The sequence below is a fragment of the Gossypium raimondii genome, chromosome 1, assembly GCF_025698545.1.
Source record: "Gossypium raimondii isolate GPD5lz chromosome 1, ASM2569854v1, whole genome shotgun sequence".
NCBI lineage: Eukaryota > Viridiplantae > Streptophyta > Magnoliopsida > Malvales > Malvaceae > Gossypium > Gossypium raimondii.
The window spans coordinates 30,780,699-30,797,493 of NC_068565.1; the positions used below are offsets into that span (position 1 = coordinate 30,780,699).

The 16,795-nt window shown below is 32.4% G+C and overlaps 1 protein-coding gene across 2 annotated transcripts in view; it reads right to left on the minus strand.

Annotated features, from left to right (window-relative positions):
- The window catches only part of LOC105785566 (phospholipid-transporting ATPase 3), a 31,233-nt gene extending 19,086 nt beyond the window's left edge, over nucleotides 1-12,147 (minus strand). Inside the window, exons 1-15 of one of the 2 annotated variants that reach the window (XM_012611673.2) lie at nucleotides 11,652-12,146; nucleotides 9,348-9,413; nucleotides 8,064-8,125; nucleotides 6,310-6,391; nucleotides 5,974-6,084; nucleotides 5,256-5,333; nucleotides 5,019-5,115; nucleotides 3,359-3,465; nucleotides 2,939-3,004; nucleotides 2,515-2,636; nucleotides 2,314-2,398; nucleotides 2,140-2,217; nucleotides 1,926-2,042; nucleotides 1,683-1,832; nucleotides 1,473-1,577 (exon numbers count right to left, since the gene is read on the minus strand). In XM_012611673.2, the coding sequence (XP_012467127.1) occupies nucleotides 1,473-1,577; nucleotides 1,683-1,832; nucleotides 1,926-2,042; nucleotides 2,140-2,217; nucleotides 2,314-2,398; nucleotides 2,515-2,636; nucleotides 2,939-3,004; nucleotides 3,359-3,465; nucleotides 5,019-5,115; nucleotides 5,256-5,333; nucleotides 5,974-6,084; nucleotides 6,310-6,391; nucleotides 8,064-8,125; nucleotides 9,348-9,413; nucleotides 11,652-11,828 (1,503 nt within the window). In that variant the 5' untranslated portion in view covers nucleotides 11,829-12,146. Of the gene's footprint in view, nucleotides 1-1,472; nucleotides 1,578-1,682; nucleotides 1,833-1,925; nucleotides 2,043-2,139; nucleotides 2,218-2,313; nucleotides 2,399-2,514; nucleotides 2,637-2,938; nucleotides 3,005-3,358; nucleotides 3,466-5,018; nucleotides 5,116-5,255; nucleotides 5,334-5,973; nucleotides 6,085-6,309; nucleotides 6,392-8,063; nucleotides 8,126-9,347; nucleotides 9,414-11,651 lie in introns of both variants that reach the window. The other variant, XM_012611675.2, reaches the window with a different exon arrangement.
- Between the last annotated feature and the right edge of the window lie 4,648 nt (nucleotides 12,148-16,795).

The following is a 16,795-nucleotide window of genomic DNA, read 5'->3' on the forward strand; positions in this document are numbered from 1 at the left end:
TTATTATTTTAAAAAAATTAAATTTTAACTTCCTTTATATATTCTTTAGATTTTTTAAAAGAATTTTACAATTTTAAAAAAATATAAATTTTGGAATTTTATAAACCTTTTGATTTTTTTTTTTTGCAATTTTGTTGAGAGACTAATTTGTTCATTTTCAAAATTGACAAGGACCAAAGAGGTATTTAGATCATCTGTTATTCAATTGTAAAATTCAATTCGACTCCAACTCAAAACTTGTATTACTTATTCGAGTTTACTCCAAAAACTCGATTCAATTTTTTTGAATCAACTCGAGTTTTGCTCACCCCTAGATATGGCATCCATTAAAAATTCAAGATTCAAATATACATTAACTTATTAAATTCAAAAATTTCAATTTTTTATAATATATAAATTATATAAGATGAAAAATTATAAAACATTATAAAAATATAAAATATCAAATATATATAAATTCACAAATATTATATAAAATTCAAGACATATAAGTACTATAAATTTTATTAAATTAAAATTTTCAATTTTTATAATATATCAATTTATAATATAAAATATTATAAAAAGTAATTAAAATATAAATAATTCAAAGAAGAAATAAAGGAAAAAAATTCTAAAATTTAAAAATATATTAAAATGGTCAACAATCAACAGTTGATCAATGTCGGTCAAAAGCAAATCAATGATCGGTCAATATCAACAAACGACCAGTGGTCAATCAACAGTCAATCACCACATTATCGATCAATGGCCACATCATTGCTGTCATGGAAAAGAAGCAGGCACATGGTGTATTCTGATTGGTTTGGTATGCCACTTTTTTTAACACTATAATCTTTTTGGACTAAAAACTATAATGAAAGAATAAGCACGAAAAGGGATTAAAAAAAACACTTAGATAGCAAAATAGAGAAACAAGTATAATTCTAAGGCCAAATCATGATATAAGCAAAAAAAAAAAGATCTTCTAATCATCAACATTCAAATACCATAATTGCAACATAAAATATTGATAGTGATGTCATAAATATGCCATACATGCATTTTAGGTATATTAACTAAAAGCAGGGCAATAAAAACATATCCAACTAGATAAAACACCTTATACATCGAAATGAAAGTACTTAAAACGTAAATCAACTCCTACAACCACCAAGTATCAAACATGACTAACAAGCAAAAGTCCTTTTAAGAAAATCATAAAAAGTACATCTTATTCTTACCCCCTTAAAACAACACTTTAAACATAATGAGATTGAACATGCGTTTACCAATGAGAACCCGTAAGTACAATGATTCACAGTCAAAATAAGTCCATAATGGTAAGAAATAAAAGCCTTGTAGTAGCAAATCTTTCACATTAATAGTAAAATGCAACTATATATTGCTTATATTGCCAATGACCATAGAAAAATACCACTATAAATCATTATTAATGTTTCAGATTAATAGTAAAAGACTAGTAAAAATACCTTGCAAGCTTCAGGATTAGGCTCATTTCTCCAAGCACCTCGCATGAGCCTAACATCATCAAAATTGAAACCCTTTTCCCGCACAGAATTGATTGATGTTGGCACCTATAAAAGCTGTTATGAGAACAAGAACACCAGTCCCTAGCAATATAGCTAAATTTACTTAAGGAAAATATTCATTTCTTCATAAAGAGATATAAAAGACAATACCTCTTGGACCTTAATGCCTTTTCGTTCTGCAACACCCCTCTCAATTTCAGTCATACCTGTTCCATAGATTTCACCTCCAATCGTGCACTTGAAGAACTCCATTAAATTTCTTGTCAAAGTTCCAGTTTTATCAGAAAAAATGTATTCCACCTTATAATACCAGAAATTCAAAATGATTCAGAGAGACAAAAAAAGAAAAGTACTTGCATATCATTCAAGTCAGAAAATATTACATCTCCTTACCTGTCCAAGTTCCTCATTCAAATTAGATGTCCTAGCTAAAGCGGGGGTGTCGGTTTCAGCATGATACATATTTAAATCCTTGTTGATAAATTGAGTGGACTGAATAAACTTGACCATCTAAAATTGCATGTAAAATCCAGTAAGATATATATATATATATTTGCATTGATAAAGCAAGTAATCAAATAAACGAAAGGAAAAAAAAAGGGCCAACCTCAATAGAAACATATAGAGATATCGGGATAATTGTCGAGTATAATGTAAGTAGGGTCAACATGGTCAAAAGAACAACCTGTAAAACCGGCAAAGAGGAAAGTTAAAGTTTCATGTGTGTTATGAGTGTGCATGGGTATGTGATAGAAACCCAGAACCAACAAACATATATTACCAGAAATCTTCTGTTTGGATTGAACTGATCTTCCACACTTTTACTGAGACCTAAGAAGTAGTACTTTCGGTCAATGAATACACCGCTGCAAAATTTCAAGCAGTGAACATCATTATCAAAAAAAAAAAGCACAAAACAATTGGAAGAAATCCAACATTTAATGACATGTATTGTTAAGTACAGACTAGCAATTTCCCGGACCTGCCTATTGCTCCAATCAGACACATAGTGAAAAGAGTACCAAAGAGAGTGAGAATAAGTTTGTCAAGTTTCCTCTCTAATGTACTTCTTTTTGAAGGAACATTCATGGAATTCATCATAACCTGCAAACTCATCCCAAATTCCCACAAAATGGCATTAACTTAGAAGAGCAGAACAAAAAGATAAAGGGAAGAAAATAACACATTTGGCTGCCTTGGAGTGAATAAACATTCACAAAACCTTCTAAGCTCAGCCAGTTACAAAATGATTATATGGACGCAAATGTCAGGCTGAAAATATTTGAATACGATAGAAAATATTTTTGGTTAATATTTACAAATTTCCTATAAAGCAATATATATCAGCATGTTATTTGTTCCAGCATACTTCTTAGAAGAGACAGTGTAAAACTTTTATAACGAACCTTCGTTTCATGGCCAGTAAAAATAACAACCCCAACTACAAACTCAGTGTTTTTCAGACTGCAACCCTGAAATCAAATTGCCAATTCCACAGGCAGTTAAGTTCATCAGTGGAAAGAGAACATCAAATACAGCAGTTACTAATTAATTAAAGATTAGCAAAACACAATTAACAGACCCATAAAGTTAAAAGAATGTTATAAAGTGACATTATATCACTATTCCTACCAATACTTATCATATCATATTTAAGTGCAAAAAAGAAAGTCCATATGCTCCTGGAAAAATCCAGAGGCCAAAAGAAAATATTAACTTCAAAGTGATATAACTTGCTATATAAGAAGATCAATTGCTGATGAAAAAAAGATGGAAACACATAAAAGTAAAGAGCTTATGATGGAAGGGAAAAAATCAGAATATACCCTCAGTAAAATCTGATTTGGAGAAAGAGGCAATGTTTGATTGTCGATTACAAGATTGCCAGTGAATGTGTACAAAGAGTTGTTTGGTTGCTCACACTGCACTTCACCTGCAGTTAACAAAGAGTACTGCTATTTATAAGATCAGAAGAAGAAACATGGATAAAATTAGATTTTGAAAGCAACTTCAGACAAAGCCCATCAAACTCAAATGGAAAAAAAAAATGTTCACTGACAAAATTCTACACACCCTTCCATGTATATAGAGGATCCTTGGTGGGCAATATCCTCGTAGTTATGCCATAAAAGTGAGGAATTGAAGCAACATAATACATAAATAGACACAAACACATTGACATACAAAAACATACACATATGAATTGAGCTTTCATTAAGGCAAATGCTTTTTTAGCGCTTTGAGCCTCAGGCAATATAAAAGTTCTAATGCTTAGAGTGCATCTTGCACCTTTGACAACACTGTATCACACAATCATATTGAGTTTAATAACATAGAAAAAAAAACTAATTCCTTCCAAACTATGTGTGGTGCAACAAAGGAGTCTCAAATTGTACTCAATATTAAGAACATTGATGATATTGGATATTGCATCAACTTTTAGGCTTTTTATATTAGAAATTTTAATTTTTCATTAATAGAACTTTAACTAATGGCTTTCATTGTCATAAGGTTTTAAGGAAAAAATCATGAAAGGTTTATATAGAATGTAAATGAAGTAGATATTTTAAGTATTTACAATGGTAAGATATGCATTAAAGTTGGAATGGAAAGAGCCAAACGTAAAAACAATTAGAAGTACAATAATGACAAGTTAGAATCAGAAAGTAAAAGTTATTATGATTAAATTGTAGATGAAAACCAGTGACACCATATCTATCAAGGCAAATGAGCGGTTAAAACTAAATGGAAAAGATAGGGGTAAACTGCTGTAAATATGAAAAGCAACAGATACCAATAAATTTAGGTTCCATTTGGTAGATGCTTTGCTATTTGCTATGTCTTCCCTCTTTTGGTCATTTCTCCTATCTATTTTACGTTCCATCCAAAAAATGCAAGTAGCAAAAGCATCAACTAAATCAAGCATTAGCAACCTTATGGCCTTATCATGGGAAAATGGTAGAAGAAAAATTTTCACAAACCCCAACACGAGCCAAAGGTTGGTTCCCCATTCTCCAACACTAACTTAAACTCCAATATGGTGATCAGTCTATAATATCCCCATTGTAGCTTAATAACTGAAACCTAACTACTGGATAAAAATATGTAAATAGAGATTTTTATGTCTTTTTTTTCACATTAAAAAGAATTATTCACTCAACTCATCAATTGACTCTTTTATCAGGTATACTTTGTTTTTCTTTTCTTCTTTTTTTCCTTTTACAACACATAGAGGGTGTATTAAAATCTAAGGTTTAGGTTTATTTGATATTAATTACAAATATAAATAGAATAAATATTAATTCATAATACACAACTTTGACCTTATTCATTATTTTAGTTTAGCTGTTAATACAAAGGCAAATAGCATCAAAGACCCATAACAGTGACAGACACAGCATCAAGGATATCTCTGAATAAACATCAAGTTTTTTATGTTAAACAATCATGCAACAATGGAATTTTGAAATAATTAAAAGGCTTAACCTTTAAATTCACAGGCTTTTTCAGGAGTGACATAATCCCAAGTCCTTTCTAGCGCCTTCCTGATTTTTAGATTTGTTTCCCCATCCAAATTTGCAGTCTGCAATCAAATGGCCAAATTGGTTTTTTGGAAATAAGGCACTCAATGATACATAACATGAGGAGGGCACTCATTTTCATAAATAGAATAAAAATAGAAACATAAAATTACTCCGAATATGATCCGAAAAAGGAAATTACCTCAATGTAGCAAACACCATCAGCATTTGTACTAGCAAGTAAAAGCATATCTGCAGGAAAAAACCCGTCTTGCTTAACCTGAAAAAAGGGAAAGATTACACGCTAAATTCTCATATATTTATGCAGGCGGTGATATAAATCAACTTAACAAGACTCAATCATTATAATATTATACTGCAACATATATAAGGAAAATGACAAGCAACATATATTTAATATTTTTAGTCTCCAGATGGATGGTTAGAAAAAGGAAAAGGCAAAGGGCAAATTATAGGTCATTTGGTTGATACAAACCAAGTTACTATAATAAACGATGGCAGCATAGCAACACTTCATGAGAACTACGGTGGGGGAAACACAGTCATGAACTGGATATGCATATAACATGCCTTAGACAGAATTTATGTAACGACAAATTAATACACTAAAGTATATCTTAACTTCAAATCAATTAAAATTTTTACAACATGAAACTGGTAGAAAATGAAGCATATTAATCCAAGGACAAAATGTTAACAACGGGAAAAGGAGATACATTTGAAAATACTTTCTAGATATCACCAGAATGAAGGGGGGAATGGGAAGTCGGTGTCACAGTAAATAAAGACAGTCTTCAGCGATGCATACACAATGAATCTTGAAGAATTCTTCTTCAATATCCATTTGATCTCAGTAAGACTGGAAAAAAATAATCAACAAAGTGTATCTAGAAACTCACCCTGATAATATCTCCAACCTGCAACTTCTTCCATGGAATAGACTCCCACCTTTGATCTTGCAACACATCTACAGGAGTGCTATTTATTGCCATATCGTTCTGGAAACGTTTCTGTTGTAGACAATAAGGGAAAGAAAGAATAATAAGAGTTCAGCATAAAATCCAAATTATAGAAGTCAAAGCTCAAGCTATCCCTTCCAGAGCTTTACACCCTGGGCACCCCAAAACCTACCAAACCAAAAATAAATGAGAAAAAATGAAGTTGAGATGGGTCCAAGCCGAAGAAAAGAAAAAACAAAAAACTATGCTATGACTAATATGAATTGTAGTACTCACCCAGTCCTCAAATGCCTCCTTAATAAGAGAAACTAATAGCACCAGGCTCAGAGGAACAACATTTGTTACAGGATGCACAGGACTGCATTGATCAAAAAATGAAGTTGTTACATAACAGAGGTCACCAATAACAAATCAGTACTACAAATCATTATTACCAAAAATATCACACCAGAGGAAAGAGGAAGGGGGCAAAAAGAGAGGTTTCACATGCTAGAGAATAGATGTGAAGTAAATGCAATTGATGAGCACAAGGAAAAAGTAGAAGATGAATAAGGGGAATGCATAATAATATCTAAAAGGTTGAGTTCCAATCTCTACTAAAAGCAGCTGATTCAGCTCCTAGTGAAGACTATTTTTTAAAAAAATTTATTACAGTATTATAAAACTTCACGGAAACAATCTGAATGAGGAAACATAATAACTCTTTGTAAAACTGGAAGCAATACCAAAAGTTCTATTGGAAGGTTATAAATTTTAAGGAATGGAAACATGAGATACATGAGATGAGCAGGACATCAAAAAGAACACTATTAATAGTTATGTCAGCTTCTGTATGGATAACACTCACAGTTCCAACATCTATTTTATATAAATAAATAAAATAGAGTACATTAGATTAGACCAATGAAAAGTTAAAAATAGGCTTAAGGGTGTAAAAAGCCCTCAAAAATTTTCAAAAAACGCAATTAAGCCCCTGCTTTTTTTTGCACTCAATTGGGTACTTGAACTTTCAAAATGCATTAAAAAGGCCCTCAGACTTTTTCAAAAAAAAGCAATTAAGCCCCTGCTTTTTTCTGCATTCAATTGGGTACTTGAACTATCAAAAAGCATCAAAAAGACCCTTTAACCATTAATGTTAAGGGCCCCTAATTCTTTTTCAGTTAAAGCCACAACGTGTCACAACCATGGCGTGACATGTGGCAAAAAATTAAAATCAATAAAAGTTATAAAAATTATTAAATTTTAATAAAAAATATTAAAAATTAGAAAACAATTATAAAAATCGTAAAAAAATTTATAAAATGAATCAAAAAGGCCCTTTAACCATTAACTTTAACAGTTGACCATTAAAGTTAACAACCCCAGTTTTTTTCAATTAAAGCCATCATATGTCACAACACAACGTGACATGTGGCGAAAAATGATAAATAAAAAAATCAATATTTTTTACAACTTTTATTGATTTTTATTTTTTATCATTTTTTTGCCACATGTCACGCCGTGGTTGTAACACGTGATGGCTTTAACTGGAAAAAATTAGAGGCAGTTAACTTTAAAGGTCAACTGTTAAAGTTAACGGTCAAAGGGTCTTTTTGATGCATTTTGGCAGTTCAAATATCCAATTAAGTGTAAAAAAAAAAAGAGCAGGGGCTTAATTGCTTTTTTTGAAAATGTTTGAGGGACTTTTTAATGCATTTTGAAAGTTCAAGTACCCAATTGAGTGCAAAAAAAAAAAAAAAAAAGCAGAGGCTTAATTGCTTTTTTTGAAAAAGTTTGAAAGCTTTTTACACCCTTAAGCCTTAAAAATATTTCACTCAAAGCTGAAGATTGATAGATCTTAGACAACACATAAGTTATCACATGCAAAAAGAATTCACCAAAGCACCAACCCACAAACCCTACATCATGTGAAGACCAGAAACAGGAAAGTTGAACAAATTAAGGTAATAATACTTCCAGCACCCCAGTAGAAAAGCTCTTTGTAATTACCAAAGGCAACAACACTCAGTTATATGGTAGAAAAAACATACCTATATGGAGTTGCTGATAGGATCGAAACCATAAGAAAGTACAAGTTAGCAACCCGCCTGAACTGTCAGATTAAAACAGCACTTTGTCAGGATAGGAAGTAAGCAGAATCTAGGAGCTCTTGACTCTAACCAAATACACACAAGTAAATCAAGTTAGACTTCTACCTCATATTCCAAACCAAATAAAATAAAAGCAGTGGTTAATACAGTGAGGCAGTAACTTATTACAAAAATGGTCCATACGGCAGTTTTAGAGTATCACTAATACATGTTTGAAGTTTGAACATCCTCAAATTTGCCAATAGGAATTGGAAAAAGTAGTCCCTGAACAAGGAATGGTAGCCATGGGGTAATTTAACAGATTTAAACCTGGTAATGGTTCTCCTTTTACACAATCCCGTAAAATATTTAATTGTTCCACTTGTATTCCTTAAGTTAGGATGGCCCACCAAGAATGAAATCAAATTAAATTGACTCACTTTAAGATGTTTAGCTCTTAAGAGAAAAATATATCAATATACTAAAAAGCAATAATTAAAATTTCTGGAGTTATAAATAAAAGATCATACACTCCTCCTGACTCCTATAGTTATGATTGTATGTGTTCAAAGTGTAGCTAGAAATGATTATATGATACTAGGATTTGATATGGAAAAGGAGAATCTTCGACAGAAGGTGGTAACCAAAATATTTTTATTTATTATTCTTAAAGAAAAGGAGTAAAACTCTTTTCTTTAAAACAACCAATATTAGTTAAGAATAGAAACAATACCTCCTACAGGAGTTGCCTAACCTCTTTAGCACAAATTTCTAAGCCAAGAATTAGTTTGACATGCAAAAGGCAATTTTAAAAAGTCTATAAGGATAACCGTAACCATTTTCCAAACTTTATCATAATCATGCCTATTCTGATATGGAAACGAATAACCAGAACCATATCCATTGCGTAAATTCATACGATTAATGTTATACCATTTATCCGGTTAGCTTTCTCAAAACCAATAACTATATCATATGAAGCCAAAAAAGAATCACAAATTTATTCATTAATGTAATATCAATTGAAGAAAATAATTTTCTAGAAAAACCTTTCCTAAATTTTATATCCTGATTTTGATTGCAAAATTAGATCTGAAGAAAAGGATATTTATATGGGTATTTAAATGTTATTCTTGATTCCATATTCACCATACTTACCTACATAGTTACAGTCAGGGTTATTATTAGAACCATAAATCATACAACCCTACCCATTTCACTGCTGGAGAACTCCCATAAATTTACCTGTTCATAAAGCCCCTTTGGCAGAAAGGTGAAAAAGTTGTACTTGGTAGTTGATACAGAATTCCCCTAAAACAATAGATACCGCACTAATGAGAACATCCAACTTATCAGAATCAGATGCAATCAACAAAAGTATGAATACAAACAAAACTTCCGGAAAACAAAAAGTTCTTACACAATCAATGCAAATTCAATCATAATGCTATTTATACAGAACATAGTGCTTACGTATGAGCATACGAAATAAGCATCAAGCACTTCTGTTGGTGCAAGTGCATTTATCAATGAAAAGTACATTTTTATATGCTACTCATGCATATCATTAATTGAACTTCCCAAATACTTATAGCTTGTTTGACTGCTCCATATGGCATAGAACTTTAACACTTGAGTTGTAAGCAGAGTAATTGTAAAAGATTAATCCATGGACATATCAATACCTGGAATCACATCAAATCAAATAACTATGGAAAACTAATTTTTCAAAAATTTCAACAAAATGAATCTCCAAACAAGGTAATTCCTATTTCTGGGTATTTCCTAAATGGAAAGGCATGTCTTTGGATAATCAATGAATAAAAAAGATGAACCTGAAGAAAGAGAAATAATGAATAAAAAATATGATGTTATCTAGTTGATCCCGACATCGCAACATATTTCACCTCCCATTAGTGAATCCAACTTCATATAAAGAGGAAAAGAATCACAATTCTGCTGTGACTGGCCGTCTATGGCACATGTCACACTCAGAAAAAGAGCTCACAGAAGATCAGTACAACTGTTCATCTCAAAACAGATTAAATAATACAAAACCCACAACAATAAGAAACTTAAGCTACAGATGAGAGTCCTGGAAAAGGATTAAATAATCTCCAGAAGCGACATAAATGATACAAAACCCACTTACCGCATGCACACACTCTCATAGACTACTAGCATAAGCTCAAATTTGAAAAAGATAAAACATTAAGAGGAAAAGATATGACCTCACAAGGTGAAGGACATTGGAGTGAGCATTCAGTCAACTTGGTCGGTTTTGCAATAAATTACAAAAATCGTTTAAACTGAATTAAAATAAAAAACCAACAAAACCAACCAAATCAACTAGTTTAGCAGAAAAAAAGGAAACCAAAATAAGTCGGTTGGTTCAGTCTGTTTAATCGGTTATTTATTGTATATAATATAATGTACAACATTATAATATAAATCAAATATTATATAAATGTATTTTTACTATACATTTAAAACTAAAATTAAAAGGGTTGAATAGTTTGGTTTATTTGGTTTTAACAAATTTAAGAACCAATAATCGCCTAAGTAACAGTATTAAACATTTCACAAAACCAATTAATTTCAAAACAGACTAACCTTAACTGACTTAACCAAATTTGATCAGTCCGATTAGTTTAATTGATTTAAACCGATTAGTGCTCAACCCTAAAAGGACATAGATACTTCGACAGCATAAACAAACAAATCTGTATTTCAACAAAGGTTTCTCCTTGTCCAATATACAAAGGTATTGTCTTCATAGTGCAGCATTCCTTTCTGACTTTGAAAGAAAATGTTCAATAAAACTGCATGCACACATCAACAAAAATAGACAAGTTTAAGTAATATGCCATTTATCTTTTAACTATATTTTAGGATTTTAGCTTAAAATTTTCAGATCCAAAAGATCACTGCATTCTCTAAAACTTAGAGTTAGCACCAATAATTTACTCTCTTTAAGATGTTTACAAGATCAATACTCTCCTAAGATACTATAAAAAATGAAGATATTAAACCCCAAATCAGGCGTTTAAGATTAACTAAAATATCACATTGATACAATAAAATGATTTAGGTAGCGGTCTTCACTTTTTATTATAGTTAATGTGTGAACTTCACTCCTAACATTCGAACCAAGGGATAATTCTCCTAGCTACACTTGCTCGAGGAGTAAGATTACTCTTCTCATGGTTTTACAATTCCTTCACTTTAGCACTACCCAGATAAAGTTCTGGTGTCACCAGCCTAACATAAACAATAACATCTCTGATCCCAAAGGATCCGGTCAAATTAACATATTACAGAAAATTAAAAACAAAAGCGAGAAAACCGCGCAACAACTTCCAATTAATTAAAGCCGAAAAACTAGAAGCCTAAAGCATGCATCTCCTGATGGTAGCATTAGTTTCGTAAACATTTAAACAAATTCTAATTCAAAACACTTCGTATTTTCGAGGAAATCAAAACACCAAACAGGAATCGCATGCGGAAAACATTAAAAAGATCACAAATTAAAATATAACATATAAATACCCTGTATCGATGGGCGAAATTAGCGTCGCGGTCATTGCAGTAGATGGTGCGGAAGGCGGGCGCCTGGGGCTGAACCCGACCCAGCGTAACAGTTCGAGACGGCTCCCGCTGGTTCAAGCTATGACTACGACCCTGCTGCGATCTCGTCGATGACCTAATGTTATCCCATCCACTCATCTTCCTTCCTTTCTTTCAGAGATCCCAAAACAAAAGTATCAAAGAAAAGAAAAATCAAAAGAAATCGGGAAACGCAGATTCAGAAGTCGGCTCCAGATTGCTTTTGCTTCTGCTAGGCCAGTTGGCTTCTCGATTTGGTAGAGTTCGATTGAAGGCGAAGTCTCCTTTGCAACGATGAAACAGAGAGAGGCCTCCCCTTCAATTCAATTTCCTTTTATTTTTTTTCTTTGCCCTTCAGGATTTTTCGACTTTTTTACTGTAGTATTTACCTTTCTCTTTCTTTGTTTGTTTGCTTAAACAAATGATTCCCTTGAATTTGGATTGTTTAAACATGACTAATCTCGAACCGCGTTATTATTTGCTTAGACGTTTCTGCGCGTGGCTCTCTTCACTGCGGCCAATCAAAAGAGGCTTTGCTACTTTCCGACTTAATCAGGCACGTGGAGAGGTGACGTGGGAGTGTAAAGGTCAATTGGAAGACTTGGTTGAGGAAGCACCAAATAGGACTTTTCATGAAACGGCGGCGTTTGGCCAATATTTCGTGGACTGTCCTGTTGCTAGCGTACCAGAGAAGAAGCTAAATTATGCACTGCCCTCTAATCTCCTTTCTCCACTTTCAACCTTTCCGTTTATATATTTATCATACGCAAGATTTGTACTAATTTTCGTAAAATATAGTCGAAGGAAAAGGATCAATTTCACTTTTTAGATACAATCTAACTCAATAAAAAGAATTGTTTTCTTTCTTTTCTATTTGACTAAAAACAGAAATCGAAAAAGAAAAGCTTATTTCAAGAATTATTAGCAATATGATGTGAAAGCCAAAGTAAGTAAATTTTAAGAGAGAAATGTTGGTGATGGAGAAGGATTTTGATTCACTCGGGACGATAAAATAACAAAGATAATTCTTCTCATACCGATGCTTCTAACAATGTTTAAAGATCTCAAAGCTTTGCATTTAGAGTTTCTCAAGAGAATTTTAGCATCCAAGATACGGACTAGGAAGATATATGGGCGTTAATTTTTACTCAAATATTATTTTTTCCTTGTTCTTTTCTTCCTTTTTAATTACCTTTTATACTTGAATTTGATTTAGTCACCATACTCTCTCAATAGATCACAAACGGTTGATGCCTATATTTATTTCATTTTTGGCATCTACCTTTTATTATGTTCTGTTCATTTTCATATATGCTACTTTAACCTTATGAATTTAATTGGCAATGATGATTTTGTGTAGGGAATTAACCCGTGTATGCAACGAACAAGAAAAATAATTAAGAGATTAAAAAGATCAATACACAAATTTAACGTAAAAAAATTCCTCAAAGGAGGATAAAAAATCACGGGTAAAAGGATATTTCACTATAATAATGAAGAGTACAAGAGAATAAAAGAATTAAAACAAAACTCAAAACCCCGAAAGAAAAACCCTTCAAAACTCAAAAAACAGAATTCTCGCAATCTAAATATTTCTGTTCTATAAAAATTAGAGTAATTAAGACCTATTTATAGGCTGAAATTCGTAGCTTTTATAACTAGAATATCCTTAGGTTGATCAGAATTTAAGTGGGAAACTAAAAGAGAGTTTAACTGAGAGAAGAAAGTCGAGATACTTGAGGAGCACGTCGCCACATCGTGAGACGGTGTTTGGTCATCAAGACGAGGGGAGGATTGCATCATCTGGACGAGAACTTTCTTCTCGTCATGACGTCAGCTACTCGTCAAGACGAAGAGCTTCTTCTCACTGCGACATCACATACTGTTTTGGTCGAAATGTAAGGTATACTTCCACAAATCTCCACATTGACTTGTATTTCACTTAACTCTCTTGCCAAGCCCTATAATGGGCCTAATTTGATCTTTTTCAGATACTAACCAAGTCCAAATAATGCTCAAACTTTGAAACTAGAATACTCTTTGTCAACATGTTGAACGTATTATGTTCTGTGTCAATTTTGTGAATCTGAGCATCTCCTTGAATGATCACCTCTCAAACAAAATGATAACGAATGTCTATATGCTTTGTCCTTTCATGGTGTATTTGGTCTTTCGTGAGATGTGTAGCACTTTGACTATCACAATATACAATTGTTGCCCCTTTTTCACTTAGCAGTTTACTAAACAGGCATTTTAACTAAATTGCTTCTCTTATAGCTTCGGTAATTACCATGTACTCTACTTCAATAGTAGATAAGGCTACTGTAACTTGAAATGTAGCTTTCCAACTGATGGCACAATCTCCAAAAGCGAATAGATAACCTGTGACAAATGTCCTTCAATCTAAGTCTTCTGCATAATCTGAATCAACATATCCGACTAAACCCCTTTTTTTTCTTTCAAACTCTAAGCACATATTAGAAGTACATCATAAATATCTAAATATCCACTTAACTACATGTTAGTGTAACTTACTCAATTTGGCCATTTATCTACTAACAACACTAACAACATGTGAAATATAGAGACGAGTACATACCATTGCATACATCAAACTTCCAACTGCGCTTGAATAAAGTACTTTTAACATGTACCTTTCTTATTCTTCGTTTTGGGGAGAATATAAAATTGACAATTTAAAATGTGCAGCAAAGGGAATACTTACTAGTTTTGAGTCTTGCATCCTAAATCACTCAAGGATCTTTTTTATGTGCCTTTGTTATGATAAAAACAATATTTCGGAATGTTTATCCCTTGAAATTTCCATCTTCAAAAGTTTCTTTACTGCACCTAAAACTTTCATCTCAAACTTAGAGTTAAGCATGGTTTTAAGTCTTTCAATTTAGGATGGATCATTAGCCGCAATCAATATATCATCAACATAAAACAGCAAATATATGAATGAACACCATCATTAAGACATTGTAAATATACACAATTGTTATATTTACTTCGTAAAAAACCAATACTTAACATGAAGGAGTCAAAATTTTTGTATAACATCCTGAGATAGGGCCTAGAAGTTTTGGCCTCGCTAATAAAAGTTCGCCGAAGGAGGAATATCAATAAGAAGTTCACTAGAGATTCGATGAAGCGGTGTACGCTAAGAGATGCGGTAAGAGGGTTCGTCAGATTCATTGGAAGTTGTGTTCTCCAGTTTGTTTGGCAAGCTAGGGTTCACTAGTTTGTATGGCAAGCTAAGGGTTCGTTAATTCAATTGTGAACTGGGGTTCCCTAATCAAAAAGTTAAGTCAGACTCAAATTAGGAAATAAAGACATTGTGTATTTAGGAATAATTTTTGTGCAAGTAACCTTCTTCTAAACCTACTAATGTTCCTAAGTCAAGTAGGCTATCCTAGGATCACTAAGATACTTAGTGCTTATAAATACAACATTTATTCTATAAAAAATTCCCTCATCAATATTCTATTGTCAAGTCACTATTCCAAGCCAAGTTTGTTGCAACCAAGGTAAACCTCTATCCTGTTCAGGTTGATTGTCTAAAAAGCTAGGTTCGCTTACATGTGTGAATTCTGTAAATTTTGACCATTTAAGTAATTTGTGTGTTTATGTATGTTGCGGACCAGCTAGACCATCTACCAGCAAGGATAATGGCAAAGCTAAGCTTGTTTAATTCTCAAACTTTTCGATGAGTGGTTAAGAATTGCCATAAGTGTGTTAACTATTATGTTTTTCAGTATGAATGCTCAAGTTTCGTAACTTGTGTGAGAACTGTTATGTTTTCCAAAAAATTTGTTTTTAAACTAAAGTTCCATGAGTAAGCTTTTCTTAAAACCTTATTTTTAACGTTTTGATACTCTGTTTTCAAGATATGTTTTTACACGTGCTCCTATGCAAGCCTACGTTTGTAAGCATGTTTTAAAAGTATAGTTTTATAAGCTATATTTTTGTGAGCTCTATGGGATAAGTTTTTGTGTGAGCTCTTTTGCGAGCCCTTACATTGGATATATTGGTATACAAAGGATTGTGAGTACTCACCTATAAGTTCTGTGATTTGGGCGTTAAGGCTCTAAGACATGTGAAGAGATAAGGGAATTTCGAGCTATGATCCATTCAATAGGACATGTTGGCGTACAGGAGAGTGTTAAGCTTATGCTCCACTTATGGGACATGTTAAGGACCCTTTGAGTTATTCTGAGGAATTATAAAGAGATTTGCATATCCAATAGATAAGACAAGATAAGAAAAGTGTGTTAAGATAAGTGCGAGGACATATTTTATGTTTATTAGCCTTTCTGATAAGACAAGTATGTGAGCATGATTCATTCTATACAAGATTTGTTTTCAAACAATAACAAGCTAAGTTTTTAAGTATGATTTTCAGAAAGCATATGCAAAACTATTTTTACAAATATATGTTTTCTAACAAGCAGGATCTCTTGCGCCTCTACAGTGAACCCAACAAATGATACAATTTTTCAGACTAAGTCTTATTTTCATTTTAAACTCTGTATTTTCAAGCATACTTTGACGATTCCTAATTATTCACCCACTCCTTTTTTACTTTGTAGGTAAGTAGGTCGTGGATGGTAATGGCAAGGTAGATGACTTGCAAGGCTCATCCCTAAGTAGATATTGGCAAACTTAGGAGATAAGCGATGGGGTTTTATTTATGTGGGTTTAGAGTTATTATAATTCTATTCTTGAAATAATTTTCCTTACAGTTTTAGTTTATTATTCTGTGAACCTGGAAGTAAAACCTTTATTTTTAACTTCTTCTTAGCGCGAATAAAGTTGGTGTTTCTTTATTTCTCCATACATGCATACCATGTTGTTTTGTTCCAAATTTTTCAAAGTATGTATTAATATCCTATGTGAACCCATGCTTTATGTTGTACTATGAACTCATACATTATTCTATTAGGTGAACCTAAGTTGTATGATGTATGCAAACCTAAGTTGTGGTGCGAACCTTAGTAATGACTTTCATGTACTTGTAAAAGTGTGTACCCTAAATACCTTTTTATTTATTTCATGCGAACCGCTAAGTTTTATTATTTAGTTGA